The 17,513-nt window shown below is 34.7% G+C and overlaps 1 protein-coding gene across 1 annotated transcript in view; it reads right to left on the reverse strand.

Annotated features, from left to right (window-relative positions):
• Window positions 1–17,513, reverse strand: part of Dnah7 (dynein axonemal heavy chain 7) — a 347,577-nt gene that overhangs the window by 234,089 nt on the left and 95,975 nt on the right. The window contains 5 exon segments of the mRNA XM_047547136.1: window positions 1,646–2,331; window positions 11,971–12,117; window positions 14,552–14,613; window positions 14,616–14,775; window positions 16,338–16,416. Of these exon segments, the coding sequence (XP_047403092.1) occupies window positions 1,646–2,331; window positions 11,971–12,117; window positions 14,552–14,613; window positions 14,616–14,775; window positions 16,338–16,416 (1,134 nt within the window).

The raw sequence follows: 17,513 nt of genomic DNA on the forward strand, positions 1-17,513 counted from the left end.
TATTTATGAATGGGGAGACTGAGGCACATAGGGGTAAGTTCCAGGCTTAAGTTCACCTTGCTGATAAATGACAGAAATTCACCTTACATTAGTAAGTATTAAAATGATAAAACCAAGATTTGAACCCAGACAACCGTAACCACTCTGCTGTCAGAGATAACATAACCACAATAAGGAATGCTTTATTAATAATAACTTAGAGGTAGGATAGCTTTATTTTGTATATTAACACATAACTTTCCATACATAAGTGGTAATCTGCAATTTTATATCACTAAATCCAAGAAATGTACATAGTTCCCTCAGTAACCATTTTTAAATGCTTCTAAAATTATTTTCTTCCAGTGTTAATAAATTTAACTTTCTTTCACAAGAAGACATGAATGCCTATGCTTTAGTCTGAAATTCTTCTTTTTCTCCTAATCCCTATCTGATGGAGAAAATTTCTTACTAGTTAATATTATCATGCACAGTCCCTGAAAGAAAAAAAAAGAATCTATATGTACTATTTTCAGAGCAGTTTTTCTTCTTTTGATGTGCACACTGTGGTACTCTTGTAAGAAATAGAACAATCAAACATAAAGAATGAGCCAGTTCCAATCAAAGTATGCTCAAATTTATGTATCATAACATGTTACAATCATGTTGTAATCACAGAGACTCTCAGTTAGCTTTCCTCTTGCCATGAAAATTTGCATTGAAGATGGCAGTCTGATTTGGATGTCTACTGTTTAAATTGTTAACATAAACTGCCGAATACAAATTCCAAAACTGGAAACACTGACAGACAGGGTAAGAATTTAATGTAATTGATTGTGTCTACTACTTAAAACTTCAAATTAAAATTACAGTTTCATTCTTTTGCACTTAATGGTCATCCTTCATTCATATAAGTAGAAATTACAATAATGTTCAGGGGTCATCTCTAACAAAATAATTTACATATTTGGAAAATGATATTATTATCTTCAGTTGTATAGTCCATATACTTTATAAACTATGTTCACACACAAATCATTTTGAGAATCAAAAAGCAAGATCAGGGGCTAGGGCTGTAGCTCAGTGGCAGAGCACTTGCCTAGCATGTGTGAGGCACTGGGTTTGATCCTTAGACCCACATTAAAAAAAATAAATAAATAAATAAAGGCACGCTGTCCAGCTACAACTACAAAAAAAATTTTAATAAAAAAACCAAGATCATATTATAGGCAATAAAAATAAATATGTGGATATTGATTGTTCACTGCCTTTGGTATGAATATAGAAGTTAATAAATAAGATGTTAGCAAAAGAATATGTACTCTTTTAAAAATAATGAAGGAGCTGAGCTCAGTGGTGCACACCTGTAATCCTAGCTACTCAAGAGACTGAGGAAGGAAGATCCCAACTTTGAGGCCAGCCTCCCATCTTAGCAAGATGTTGTCTCAAAAATTTAAAAAGTGGGCACTGGGAATATAGGTCAGAAGTAGAGCACCCTTGAGTTCAATCCCCAGTACCTCAAAAAATTAACAGTCATAAAGGTCACCATTTCCTACAATGAACTATTTAAAACATTATGTATAAAATGCAGTATCACTTCTTAAAGGAACTTCACGTGAACTACAAGCACTTTTATTAACATAGTATAAATATCATATCACTTTACCTCATTTGTTTTTCATAAGGTTTAATGAAAGGAGAGCCCCGCATAGTTTGTGTTTTAACTATATGGTCATCCAACAGCATTTGAATTTCATCAACTGAAGACAAAATATATGTTCCACTTTCTCTGTAAGGATGAATGACAAATTCCATTGTATCCCATTCATTCATCATCTTCTCCATGCCCTTTTCAAGAGAATATTCTTTGCTAGCTGATTCACTAATACTTTCAAATCTGTCTAAATATGGTTCCAGATTCATGTCTATAAAGGAGAAGACGGTGGAGTCATCTGCTGGCTGTAGCGGGTAGCCAACAATTGCGGACATGGCTTCCCAGTGCCTGGGGCGCAAACCAGGATTACAGACCACTTGAATGAGAGGAATGAACTGTTTGAACTCTTCCACCCTTGCTCTTACTTTTTTTGTCATTGCCAAAGCATTTGGAGAATCATGGAAGGTCTTCTCCAGCTTATAAAGTCCTCTCCAGTAATTTCCAACATCTGTTTCTACTTGATCTGGATTCACCTTGTGATATGGTCCTTCTGTCCATGCTCTATGTTTGTTGGTAAATTCAACAGCAGTTTCATAAAGACGAAGATAAGGATTCAAGCCATCTTGAATTTTTTTACGTTGAGGATATATTGATGGTAACCAGCCAAATGCCTCCTCTTCAGCATTAAATTGCTCAATCTGAAAAGACAGGTATTAAATATGCTATTCTGAATGTGAATAATATTGCAGAGCATGGTGGCATGCACCTGTAATCCCAGCAATTTGGGAGGCTGAGACAGGAGGATTACAAGTTCAAATCAGCCTCAGAAACTCAGCAAGGTCATAAGCAATTTAGCAAGATGTTGTCTCAAAATAAAAAAGAAAAAGGGCTAAGGATGTAGTTCAGAGGCTAAGCAGCTCTGGGTTTAATCCCTAGTACCAAAAAACAAAAATAAATTAAAAAGTGAGGAGCTGGGGCTGTAGCTCAGTGGCAGAGCACTTGCCTAGCATATATAAGACACTGGGTTCAATCCTTAGCACCACATAAAAATAAATAAAATAAAGATGCTGTCCATTTACAATGCCAAAAAGTGAATAATAGTAAATATTAATTTTTAAAAAATGTTTCAAATGTGAACCAAAAAAGCCCTCACTGAGCCATAAAATTAAACTTAAATAATCTAGAAAAGTAAGCAGTAATCTGTTTTCCATTTCCTATTTTTCTTTTTTAAATCATTATATAAAATTGTAAATATTTGTAGTATACATGAGAGTATTTTGTAATATGTACACATTGTAGAACAAATAAATCAAGCTAATTAACAAATGCAAATTTATTTCTCTAACTGAAATTTTGTATGCTTTGACCAACACCTCCCTAATCCCTGCTATCTAGTCCCCCAGTCTATGGTAACCACTTTTTTCCCCTCTGCTTTTGAAGTTTTGAATTTTTTAGATTCCATACAAAAATGAGATCATGGAGTATATGTCTTTCTGAGTTTGGTTTATTTCACTTGATATAACATTCTCAATGTTCATCCATATTGTCGCAAATGACATACTATCTTTTGGGGGGGTAATGGGGATTGAACTCAGGGTCACTGAGCCACATCCCTAGCCCTTTTTTCTATTTTATTTAGAGTCAGGGTCTCACTGAGTTGCTTACTGCCTCACTGTTGCTGAAGCTGGCTTTGAGCTTGAGATCCTCCTGCCTCAGCCTCCCACCAAGCCACTGGGATTACAGGCGTGCATCACCACACCCGGCTATAATATGCTTTTTTTTTAAAGACTAAATATAATTATCCTATTTACTTTTACTATAGTTTCCAGAGAATAATTTTGGTTATACTAGTTAAAACAGTCAAATAAATTTAAATATATAAAGAAGTTTTTGCAGATCTAGCTTCATTCACTATTAAGAATATATAAATATATATAGCATTAAATATATACAGCATTTTCTTAGGTACTGCAGAAAGTAGAAAAGAGTATTATATTGAAAATTACCAAAGTCTTTGGTTTTACTTCTCCCAGTTTCTTGTAGTAAGAAAGTTAGTTTTTGAAATAGTGGTTTTAGGAATAAAGTGGATCAGTGAAAGAAAATAATAGGTTCAATTTAAACATAGCTGTGCAGAGGGAAAAATGGTGGATCAGAGGAACCTACAGTGTTATAGCAGTACTCTAACAGTGAATTAAAACATCAGTTTGGTAGCAGCAAACTAGGATATAAAGACAATAGGAAAACACCAGTAAGCAATCCAGTGAACTAGCAACTAGTTGAAAACCAAAAATAGTGGTTTCTAGAATAGAGGCAACAGACACCAGCAGCATTGAATGGGCTGTGGCAGAGCTGAGCTTATGTGGGAGAAAGCCTTAGTGCTTTCTAGGGCACGGACTCCTACATCCTGGCAGAGGTGGCTGCAGCAGGGAAGCAGTGACAGCCTGAAGGGCCTCTTAATCCTAAGCCAGCCAACTAGGAATCCCTGCAGTTTACCTTTGAGATTTTCACTGTTTTTCTTTCCTTTCCTTTTCTTTTTCCCCATTGTTGGCATATTTGCTTTTAGAATACTCAAGAACAAACAAACATTTAGGCTCTACTCTTCACTGGAGTGGTAGTACCCATACCATGAATTAATTTGGGCCTAGGAGATGGTGACTCTAACTAGGGAGAAACTCAAGAGAGGCCAGTCAATCAGCCTGAAGAGTAGAGGAGAACAAGGGGAAATTTCGTTGGAAATTGGCTGTCCGATCTCTAGGATGAGCAGTATGGCTGATGCGGGAGGGAAGACTGGGACACATTAGGGTCAGGCAGAAAGCAAAGACCTTCCTCCCAAAACTCAGAAGAGGCTGGAGGATAGACTGATGTGTCCCCTCCCCAATTCCTCCTGCACTTGGGCTGGGGCTCTTGGAATGAGGGGTGTAATGCAACCCAGATCAGTCTACAGATGGAGCAGATGAAAGACAGGTCAGCAGCCCTGTCAGAACCACACTCCCATTCCCTGACATAATAACAAAGCCATTTTGAGGGTAAAGACTGCTCTGTAGTAGACAATGTCTTCTCCCCTGGAGCAGAGATAGCAAGGAAAGGAGTGGGTGAAACAGCATACAGACTACCCTAAAACAAGTTCGTCTGGCTTGGGTCAGAGGACAACAAATAGAATGATATTTGCATAACGGAAACTGCCTCATAGTTGGGAGATTCTAAAATCAAAACCCTAAAAAGAAAGGCCCCCTTTTAAAAATTTCAGCAAGAAGGAAACAGAACTTCTGCTGATAATTATTGCATTAACTGCTTGATAACTGATTCCCAGTATCACCCTACAATTTGTTTTGTCGGAGTTCTAATATCATATATTTTGTCAAGTATCTGGAACCTGTCTTGCTATCTCTTTTCTTCTCTTCCATCTCCATTCCATCCTTTGTCCTTCATCCATTTTTCTCTCTCCATTTTGACTTGTCTTCCTCCCCTCCTCCACCATTTTACTTTCTTTTTTCCTTTTTCTTTTTTCTAATTTCTTTATGTTATCCCATCTTTCAATTCAAATTAGTATACTATAATCAATGCTTAATCTTTTTTAGCCTATTCTGTATTATTTCTCACCCATGATTCTCCTTTGTTAATAGAGTTGTAGGAAACATTAATAATAATGTTTATGACATATGTTGATATAAGTTGATATAAAGTGTGCTCTTAAATTACCACTATTATTTGTTGTAACTCTCTTTTCAAAGAGGTGTTGGAGGTTGAAATTAACACTTTGATTATGCTGTTCATTTATATTGATGCTAAGATATACCCCAGCTCAGGATTTATTATAGATAACTACTCATCAAAGGACCCCTCACATAAAAGAGGAAGAAGAATCCATCTCAACAGATGCAAAAATAGGACCTCAGAAAACACAGGGAAATAGGCAAACAAGATGACTTCAAAGATTTATAACCCCTCAACAAGTGAATCTACAAATGTCGATGTGGGAAATCCCAGATGAATACAAAAAGTTGATAGTTAAAATGATCAATGAATTTAAAAATGTAAGGAATAAACTCAGATGAAATAAAAATGTGAAAGAGCATTTAAACATTAAAGAGATGCTGAAAAATCAGCGAATAGAAATCTTAGAACTGAAAGAAATCAAATAAAAAATTCGTTTGAAAGTCTCACTACATAGGACACATAATTTCAGGCCTTGAAGATAATGTGTATGAACTTGAACATTCAGTCAATAATTAAGAAAAAGAATAGAAGAGGGAACTGAAGTACAGGCTAATGGCATTAATAATCTTTTCAGTGAAATAATACCAGAAAAATGTCAAAACCAAAATAAAAAAAAAAATGTCAAAACCTTGAGAATGTGCTGGACATCCAGACGCCAGATGCATATAGAATCACAAAAACACAAGACTAAAAAAGAACCCCTCCACAACATATTATAATAAGATACAGGACAAGTACAGAATTTTAAAACCCTCAGCATAAAAATGCAAGATCACATTTAGAGGTAAACCTATAACTCCTGGTTTCTTACAAGGAACTAAAACCTAGGAATACCTTGGAATGTTTTATTCCAAGCCCTGTAGTACCAGTCAAGAATGCTGTATCCAACAAAATTATTATCTTCAGAATCAAAGGAGAAATAAAAACTTTCAAAGATAAGCTTAAACTAAAAAACTTCATGAATACTAAGTAAGCCCTACAGAAAATAGTTCAAGAAACAATACAAACAGAAGTTAAAAACAAATTTCAGAGCTCCAAAATGGATCTCATTTGAAGAGAAACTAAGCAAATGTGAATTAAGACCAAATTAACATTTTTAAATTTAGAATTAAATCAAAATGTTGGGAAATGATAAATATCTCTCTGTAATAATACCAAATGTGATAGTCTCAACTATGGCAGAGTGGACAGAAAAAAAAAAAAAAAAAAAAAACCTCAACTATAAGTGGTTTGCAAGAGAATCTTTTATAGGCAAAGACAGCCACAGGTTGAAAGTGAAAGGATGGAAAAAGATATCCCATGCAAATAGAGACTGAAAGCAAGCAGGAATAAGTACTCTCATATCTGATAAAGCAGACTTCAAGTAAAAATAAATCAGAAGTAACAAAGAAGGTCACTTCATACTGGTAAAGGGAACAACCCAACCAAAATATACCATAAATGTTGGTGCATCTAATTATACAAAATGCTACTTGACATAAAGGCTCAAAAAGACTCCAATATGACAATATTGGGTGATTTCAACATACCTATCTCACCTTTTGATAGGACATTCAGACACAAAATCAATAAATATTCTTCAGAGCTAAACAATTTTATAACTCAAAAGGACCTACAAGACATGTATATAATAGCTAATTCAACAACAGTTTAATACACTTTCTTCTTATATAGAACCTTCTCTAAACCTTCTCCAAACCACAAGGCAAGTCTTGTGCTTTGTACTAAGGACACAAAGCAAGTCTTAGAAAATATGTTTTAAAAAACTGTATATTCCTTTGCATCTTATTAGATCATAAGGAACGAAATTAGAAAACAACAACAAGAAAAAAAACAGAAATTATATAAAGACATGGAGATTGAAAAAAAATAGTTTTGAATGATAAATGAATCAGAGACGAAATAAGGGGAGAAATGAAAAAATTCCTGGACTCAAACAAGAATAGAGACCCAACGTAATAGAATCTCTAGTACACACTGAAGGTAGTTCTAAGAGGAAACTTTATACCTGAGTGCTAAAAAATAAGAAAGACCCCAAATACATATCCTAATCATGTTATCTCAAGGTCTCGGAAAACAAGAACAAACCAATTCCAAAAGAAGTGGAAAAAAGGAAACAAGTAGAACCAAAATTAGTAAAATAGAGAATTAAAAAATAATACAAATGATCAATGAAACAAAGAGTTGGTTCATTAAAAAGATAAGCAAGATTGGTAAACCTTTAGCAAAACTAACCAAAAGAAAGACAGAAATTCAAAGTTTGAATGTTTTTCTTTCATATGTGGAAGCTACAGTAAAATAAAGGAAAGGGGTAGAAAAGGACAAGATAATGTGAAGAGGTAATCATATATAAATTAATAGATAAGTGAAAGGAAGTCTAATAGCAAAAGGAGAATGGGCGAGAAGAGGGAAAAGTGGGGGGATCTTGAACTGGAACAGATTTCTATGCAGTGTGAGTTTGCTGGGATGAAGCCAATTACTATGTATTCTCAGCACAGGTCTATGCGAGCGGGAGGGAATAAGTAACCCCTGGAGGTGTGAGCCAGCTGAAATAAAAGTCTAAAAAAGTAATACCAAGAAATAAAGCAAAAGACACTGAAAATATTTTTTTTAAATGAGTGCTTGATGATTGGAAAAGACCTGATGGGTCTGATCCTCACAAAGGGGAAAAGCCTATGAATACTTTATTTATAGTGAAACACACCAGAGGAGTTTATGGTGAGGAGGGGTCCTTCAAGGTAAACAAGAAGGGAGAAGCTGGGGGAAGTTGGCCTGGTTGGGGACTTATCACTTGCACAGTAATTCTTCCTCCTCCAGGCAGCTGGCACCACAAGGCTGGTTGGGCACACTGGTATCTCTCTCTACCTCCAGGAAGTTGTATTTGAACCTACGGTTGTCTGAGCCAATAAATTCCACAGTATCACAGAATGCTCTTTGAGCAGGACGTTTACCAAGGCAAAGAAGCAGTCTCAGATGGGTGTAAACACCTGGAGTTCTCCGAGGGGCTCACCTCCACTTACAGATGGCTCAGACATGCTCACAGTTCATTCACGGCTTCCAATAGTGTATAGCTATAAAGCTCTAATTTTTTTTTAAAGGAGATATCACCAAAGACATCTCTAAAATCCACGGGATCATTAGGGACTACTTTGAAACTTATATTCTAATAAATTGGAAAATCTAGAAGAAACAGAGAAATTTCTAGACACACATGGCCTACCCAAATTGAACTAAGAAGACATAGAAAACCTAGACAGACTGATAACAAGCAATGAAATTGAAGTAGTAATAACAAGCCTTCCAATAAAGTCAAGCCAAAGACCCAATGAATTCACAGCTGAATTGTGCCAAACCTTCAAAGAATAACTAAGATCAATGGTTCCTCAAATTATTCCATGAAACAGAATGGAGAGAACACTCCTAAATTCATTATAGGAAACCAATATCATCCGGACAAGAACAGATAAGTGTACAACAAGGAAAGAAAACTAAAATCAATATCTCTGATGAACATAGATACAAAAATCCTTAATAAAATATTAGCAATCCATATTCAAAAACACTTTAAGAAAATTATACATCATGATATACTTCATTACAGGTATGTAAGGTTGATTCAACACACACATATCAGTAAACATAATTCATCACATAAATAGAACAAAAGTTCCATGATCACCTGAATAGATGCAGATAAACTTTTGATGAAATTCAGCACCCATTCATGTTTAGAAACACTGAAGAAACAAAGGGTAGAATGAACTTATCTCAACATCATAAAGGATATTCCGAAAAAACCCAAATTCAACATAATAATGAATGGAGAAAAACTGAAAGCACTTCCTTTAAAATCTGGAACAAGACAAGGATGCCCACTCTCACCTCTCCTATTCAATGTTGTAGTAGAAACTCTAGCCAGAGCAATTAGGAGAAGGGAAGGAAATAAAAGGAATATAAATAGAAAAGGAAGAAGTAAAATTATCAGTGTTTGCAAATGATATGATCTTGTAATTTAAAAAAAAAAAACTCCATCAGAAGACTTCTAGAGCTGACAAGTTCAGCAGAATTGCAGGGTACAAAATCAGCATATGAAAATCAATAGCTTTTCTACACACCAATAATGAATCCACTGAAAAAGATATCAGAAAATAATTCTATTCACAATAGCCTCAAGAAAAAAAAAGCAAAAAACAAAAACCTAGGAATAAATCTAACTTAGGAGATGAAAGAGCACTGCAATGAAACTTACAGAACAATGAAGAAAGAAACTAAAGAGAATATCAGAAGTTGCAAAGATCCTCCATGTTCTTGCATAGGCAAAATTGATATTGTCAAACTGGCAATATTGTCAAAAGTGTTATCCAGATTCAATGCAATCCCCATCAAAATACCAATGACATTCTTCACAGAGATAGAAAAAAAGTCCTAAAATTCATATGAAAGAAAAAAAGACCCAGAATAGCCAAAGAAGTTCTGAGCAATGAGATCAATGCTGGAGGCATCACAATACTAATCTCAAGTTGTACTACCAAGCTATAGTAAAAAAAATAGTGTGGCATTGGCATAAAATCAGACATGAAGTGAAGAAATAGAGACAGACACAAAACCACACAGATACAGCCATCTGGGTCTTGACAAAGGTGCCAAAAATACACATTGGACAAAAGACAGCCATTTTAATAAAAGGTGCTGGGAGAACTGGATTTCCATATGTAGAAGAATGAAACAAGATCTCTTTCTCCCTGAAAAAAAAGTAACCTCAATGTGATCAAATACCTAGGAATTCGACCAGAAACTTTGCAACTGCCAGAGAAATTATAGGGTCATCACTCCAATATATAGGCATAGGCATCAATTTCCTCAGTAAGACTCCTAAAACTCAGGAAATAAAACCAACACTCAATAATGAAATGGCATTGAGTTAAAGAGCTTCTGCACAGCAAAGGAAATATGAATGTAAAGAGAGAGCCTATGGAAGAGGAGAAAATGTTTTAGCAGCTATTCCTCCTATAGAGGACTAATAATCCAAAATATATAAAGAACAAAAAGCTTAATAAGAAAAAACAAGAAACTCAATAAATAAATGGGCAGATGAACTAAAGAGGTATGTCTCAAAAGAAGAAATATAATTACCAATAAATATATGGGAAAATGTCCAGGAGCTTTAGCAATCAAGGAAATATAAATCAAAATTACACTGAAATTTTACTTTACTTTATTTAAAATTGCAATTAACAATTTTACAAATTGTTATGACTACAAATAACAATAAATGCTGGTAAATATATGGGGGAAAAGGTACCCCTACATTTTGTTGGTGGTGCTGCAAATTAGTAGAACCACTGTGGAAATCAGGATAGAGGCTTCTCAAAAGATTAGGAATGGAGCTACTATAAAACTACTACACCACTTCTCAGTATTTGTCCAAGAGAACAGAAATCAGAATACTATAGTGACATATGTATTCTAATTCACAAGAGCCAAGTTATGGAAACAGTCTAGGTGTCCTTCAACAGATGAACTGATAAAGGAAATGTGGTACATGAACACAATGGAAGTTTTCAGACATACATAAGGATAAAATTATATAATTTTCAGGTAAGTAGACTGAACTGGAGAACATTATGCTAAGTGAAATATGCCAAACTCAGAAAGTCAAGGGTTGTTTTTTGCTTTTTTATGTAGAAGCTTGAGAGAAGAAAAGGATAATAAGAAAATCTCACAAAAATAGAAGGGAAATAAACAGAATAGAGGAAAGGGATCAGGGGAGGGAAGAGGGGAGGTAAAAAGGAGGTACTTTGGGGAATGAAATTGGCCAAATTATGTTATGTGCATGGATGAATATGTCACAATGAATCTCACTATTATGTGTAAATATAGTGCATCAATCAAAAAAATAAAAATAAAATAGAGCTTCAAAATCTAACCAGGCTTCTGTGAAGATGTAAAAACTAAACAGTAACCAGAAATTATTATTTGCCTACTTTTGCTAACAAATATAGGTTCAATATCTATATTTACAATAGAATTATAATGCTGATATTTAACTGATGCAAAGCAAAAACTCAGAGGCAGACTTAGACATGACTCTATCTTTAAATAAAAGATTCAGACCACGAAAAAAATCAGTACCAATAGAAAACAGCAATTCTGTTTTGAAGAACCTCTATAAAATCTATTTGTATCATTTCTGTATTCTCTAACTAAAGATAGTTAAAATGTTTCATTTGAATCTATTTCAAATGAATTGAACCCAGGCACTTAACACTGAGTCACACCCCTAGTCCTTTTTTTTTTTTTTTTTTTTTTTTTAGTTGTCAATGGACCTTTATTTTATTTATATGAGGTGCTGAGAATTGAACCCACTGTGTCATGTATGCTAGGCAAGTGCTCTACCACTGAGCCACAACTCCAGGCCCCCAGTCCTTTTTTTATATTTTATTTAGCGACAGGGTCTTGCTGAGTTGCTTAGGGCCTTGCTAAATTGCTGAGGCTGGCTTCGAACTCATGATCCTCCTGCCCCAGTCTCCCAAGCCACTGGAATTACAGGGATGCCAGCTGAATACCCAATATAAATGCAATGCTTTTTTAATTTGAACAAATTAAATTTTAAATTGTACCTTGTCTGCTGCTAAATCCAATTTGGCATTCAGTGTCTGAGCCTTTTTCAGGTATCTTTGTACATCCTGAAGATCTCCAAACGAATAGAATTCTTCTGCCTGTTTGGCATAACTCTCCAATTCCTCCACAAACCGTTCACACCGCAACTAATTAAAAAAAAAATTGCTGTTACAATTTTTAAAAGTTAAAAACTCTAGACACATCAAGAGAAAATTTAAATAGTTTTAAGGATTATCAGAATTATTCTTATATTTTTGTTTCTGACAAACTATAAAGAGATCATTCAAAAGATGACTAAGATCTATAATACACAAGATTTTTAAACTTTGAAATTAATGTGCTAAGATTTCTCTCATTCCCAGAATTAAAAGTTTACTCTCTACTATTTTTGTAGAGTTCTAACACAGAGAATAAATTCAGATTTAAAAGCTTAAAATTTTAACATTCTGATATAAAATGTATGTGTTTTTCATGAGAAAGGCTTATTACAAAATTGTCATTGGTAAGTCATTCCAAGTGAAATGGCTCTAAAAGATAGCTAATAACGAAATATTCAAAAATCAAATCTGGGTTATTAAAAATAGATTTTCTATTGGATAGATAATTATCTATTAGTTGTCTTCTTTTCTCTAACCTCCTGGCAAATTTATTAATCTGGCCCAGTAAGAAAGGAAAATAAGAGGAAAAATTAATGAAAATTACATGTAGTTTTTTTTTTTTTTTTTTTTTTTTTTAGTTTACAATATAGATAATTCTGGGTCACATAGAAATTTTCTAAGACCCCCCATTATATTGTAATTTAAGTATCTAATATTTATTCCTCATGTTTTCTATGGTTTTTGTTTTATTTTGTTCTGTACTTGTAGATGGACGGTATAACTTTATTTATTTTATGTGGCGTTGAGGATCCGACCCAGTGTGTCACACATGCTAGGCAAGTACTATGCCACTGAGCTACAGCCCCAGCTCTGTTTTCTACATTTTTAAAACATTTTTTGAAATGGCCTAAAGGTGAAACAGAAATAGAAAACACAGTTTAACAGTTTAAAATAATTTTAGATTTTTAAAGCATACAAATTAATTTTCCACCTAACATTCTGTGAATTAACTGTATTTTCCATAGCATGGCAGAAAGACAGCTATGCTTGTGATCAAAGGATATCTTAACTGGCTGACCTGGAATGAGTCTCTTAGTTTTGGGGAATTAGTTTACTCATGTATAAAATGAGACAAAAATTTAAGACATTTATTCAAACACTAGCCATGGAGTACTCATGGTACTCCTGTGTGTTATAGTTTAAATGCATCCCCCAAAGTTCATGTGTTAGAAAACTTGATCCCCAGTGAAGCAATGCTGAGAGGTAAAACCTTTAAGAAGTGAGTAGGTCATGAATGACTGTATTATGAATGAATTAATACCATTATCATGGGAATGGGTTAGTTATTACAGAAGTGGGTTCCCGAAAAAAATAATGGGCTTGTCTCTGTGTCCCCAGAGAACCCCCTTTGCTCTTTCTCAAGCATGTGCCCTTCTGCCTTCTGCCATGGGATGATACAGTAAAGAATGCCTTTGCCAAATGTGGGTCTCTCAAATTTGGTCTTCTCCGTCTCCAGAAACTAATAAACTTTTGTTCTTTTCAGATATTCTATTATAGCAGCAAAAATTGGATGAAAACACTGTGTGTCAGTCACTGTGCTAGCCAATAGGATATAAGGGGAAAAGATAAAAAGAAAACAGTCTTGCGATCAAGGTTCTGGCCATCTGATGAAAGACAGACTTGAAAATAGTAACACAAGAATCGGATCATTCATTTGATAGGCATGTGTTAAAAATGCAAGGTGAGCAAAAGAAAAGCTACATTGAGGTCTGAGAGGAATTCTCAGAAAATAAATTGAGTGTGTTAGAGAAGCACATGGTGGCAGTAGAATGTGCTCCAGAGTAAACAGAGACAATGTGCAAGAGATGAGAGCTGTTTAGGAGCAGGATGTAGACGTTGCTTAGGGTTGCAGAGAAGTCACAAGCAAGGAGTACAGAGAAGTAGGAGAGAAGGCTAAAAAGGTACACAAAGAAAGTCACAAACCATCTTCATTTGGAAGATTAAAACAAAAACAAAAAGAAAATGCTGTAGTCACAGTGTTTAGGAGAGTTTTAGTGATTAGGAGGTTATGAAGGAACATTTTGCCAAAGGAGTGTTGATATTCAAGTAATTAAAAAAAATTAAAAATAAAAAATTTTAAAAAATTTAAAAACCAAAAATAGTACTAAGAACTATATAAGATTAATGCAATTTCTTTTTTAATGGTCATAGTCACTTGTGGGCAATACCTTCCAATGTTTTCTTCCTAGTACCTTGAAAAATCAAGAAATGACCCCACACTGGTCAATATGGTAATCAATTGTTAAACATTCAATAAGCATTATAAGAGATCCAATATGTGTACTATCTTCAACTAAGATTTATAAAGTAAGAAAGTTCAATATGTGACCTGTGAAATAAAAGATTTGGCAATACTCTGAAAAAGTTAAAATTTAAACATTTCCAGAAATGAAAATAATTTAAAATTATCTAAGATACCAACCTTAAGGCCTTCTTGATATTGTTCTGTTTTCTCTTTAATGATTTTTCTGTGTTCTTCAAAATTTCTCCCATTCTTCCATACCACTGGAAAACATTATTATTTAACCTAATGTCTGCAGGAGAAAAGTTGGCACACTCAATGAGGAAGGCAAGGCAGTTTTTAGAATCCACTAATCTCTGTCCCAAATCAATCATTTCGACTGCCTCCACTTTCTGAATGTAAGCCTGAGGAAAAACAAAAATAACAAATGGCATTTCAATGAACTGCTCATGTCAAAAAACAGATGATGGAAATACATTGCATAAGAACACACAGACTTAATAGAGGTGAAGGTTTCTGGTTCAAACTAAGGAACTACAGCTCAGATCACTTCTGAGCCCTCCCTTCCAAGCACCTCACTAAAAATGGCAGAAAAAAAAAAAAAAACTTAGAAAATACTTGACAACACATAGAAAGCAATGGGAAAGCAGAGAGGAGTGCTGTGGGTCCCTGAAAGACATGGAGCAGATGCGATCTGAGTGATTTCACTTATTCTCTCAGAATTATATTTCGGAGGACCAACTATGTCAGGATCTGTGCTAGGTACTGGCAATGTAGAGTGATAAAAAACAGATCTCATTTTCATCCTCGTGGTATTTGTAATCTACTTGAGAAGATAGTTAATGGTCAAATAACCACCAGTGACACTCAACAGAGACACCTACTGCAAAGGAAACGCACTGCTTAGAGCATATAAGAAACATCAGAGGCAGCTGGAGGAGGACAGTAACTTCCCACAAAATCAAGAAATGACCCCACATTGTCAATGGACTGCAAAATCTCTCCTTAATCATCCAATATGTATATTATCATCCACTGAGGTTTATCGATAAGAAAGTTACAATATACAGCCTATGAGATGAAGCAGGTGGCAATTCTATGTAAAAGTTCGGTGTTACCAAAGTGAAAAGGGAGTAACATGAAATGGTGAGTAACTAGTTGTTTTGTATTATTTTGCCACTCGGTAAGACTTCAAACACAGAAGTAACATGAAAACCAATCAAACTGAAACTTACCTAATATTTTCAGTGCCATAAATTCTATGCTTAAAACATAATATACTTCAGAAAATTACCACAGAAATTTTAATATTTAATAAAATGTAGCTTTTATAGAAAACAAAATAAAATATTGCTAAAGGATTAAACATTTGTTGATAAAAAGGAGGGGTAACCATTCATTGAGGTTGTCCTGAACAGTCCAGTTTATACCTGTGAACATGGTAATAATTATTAATAGTGCTCTCAAAAATATTCTGGTAGACAAGTGCATTAATTGCTCCAATATTTTACCTCTCCAGTATGCAGGGCCTGTAATGTCTCTCAGTTTGCCTTGTTTTGGTCAGTGAAATGTTAGCTATGTGACATAAGCAGAGAACTTGAAGAGCAATCAGGCTTGCTTGTCTCTATCATGCCATGAGAATATGCCCAGGTGAACCTGCTCAAGTTTGAGAGACAAGTGGAGCAACGAAAATTTCTAAACCATAGTTACACAAGTCAACCCAACTGAGAGCTGGCTGAGCCAATGGAGTGAATGACCCAATTGAGTGGTGAATGACCCCATCGAGACCAGAAGAACACCCAAAAGAGTCCAGCCTAAATCACCAAACTGCAGATGCATGAACTAAGCATTTTTAAAGTCCATATTATTTTTAGCTTCTGTCTCAACCTTTGGAATGATTTGTTTCTCTGAATGATCTTGTCAGTAATGAACTGATAAACAACTATAATGTGTTTATAGACAATACCTTCATTTCCATTAGTTCTGCTGTATTTGGAGGAGTGCTAAGAGCTTTTTCAGCTATTCCCTCAAATTCTTCACATAATCTGAAACACCAGACAAAAATCAAACTTACAAATTCATGATTAAATTTCATTTCAAAATACATTCCTATTTAGTATTCTAATTGAAAAATAAAGATTATAACTTATTTATATGACATAATAAATTAAATGCAATTTTTTGTTCATTGACTTATCCATTCGATACAGATTTTGGGATCATCTATTATATTCTCAACTACAATATTAACTGATGGCAATACAGAAATGACTAAGCTGTAGGAATGGCCCTTAAGAAGCTCAAAACCTAGTACGAAGACAGGACTATAAATGACCATTTCCAACCTAGAGTTTTGAGGGTTCTAACAGAAATTTAGTTGAGATGGCCCAAAGGAAGGGGGGAATTAACTCTACTTGGAGGAAATGGTTAAAATGGACCTGTGTGCTTACAAATTTCTGGTAATATGAAAATCTTTCTTAGTGATTTGGATTGTGGCCAATATAAATAATGAACTTACTTCAGGGTAGAGGGTAAAAAAGAAAGAAAAGAGTAGCAGGAGTTAAAGAAGTTCAGAAAAATTCTTCACGAAGGTTGGCTGTAAGGTGAAGGAGAAAGGAATAGCATGGTAATGATGTTGGGTTGAAGTTAGGGTTAGAAGATGGAAGAGAGATTTGAACATCTTTGCAAACTTCAGAGGAAGAATCAACAGAAAAGAAGAGGTTTGACCTAAAGGATACAGAGGGGATTCCAGGTCCAGAGTGATGGGAAGCAATGTTTGAAACCTATAGTTAGAAAGACAGAATCCTGTCCTCTAAAACTGCATCAGAAAGCCATGAAGAACTTCATGTAGAGGTAGATAACTTTTTAAGGAGCAGGAAATTGAGGTCATTCTAGCTCCTGGTTCCTGATATGTCCTTTGTATGTCTAGTGAGACTAGCATGATTAAGAGAAAATGAGAACAAAAAGTACAACTAGCACGAGCTCAGAGGACACTAAGAGGCAGAGAAAGTAGCTACGAAATTAAAATAAATATTTCACCCAGTAGGAAACACTGTAAATAAAAGGCATCTTCTCTATTCTTTTAGTAGTTCTAGAGGAAAAGGTGCTTTAAGTTGAAAATACGATCTTATTCCTAACTGAG

This window comes from Sciurus carolinensis, chromosome 3 (genome assembly GCF_902686445.1).
Source record: "Sciurus carolinensis chromosome 3, mSciCar1.2, whole genome shotgun sequence".
In the NCBI taxonomy this organism is placed as follows: Eukaryota; Metazoa; Chordata; class Mammalia; order Rodentia; family Sciuridae; genus Sciurus; species Sciurus carolinensis.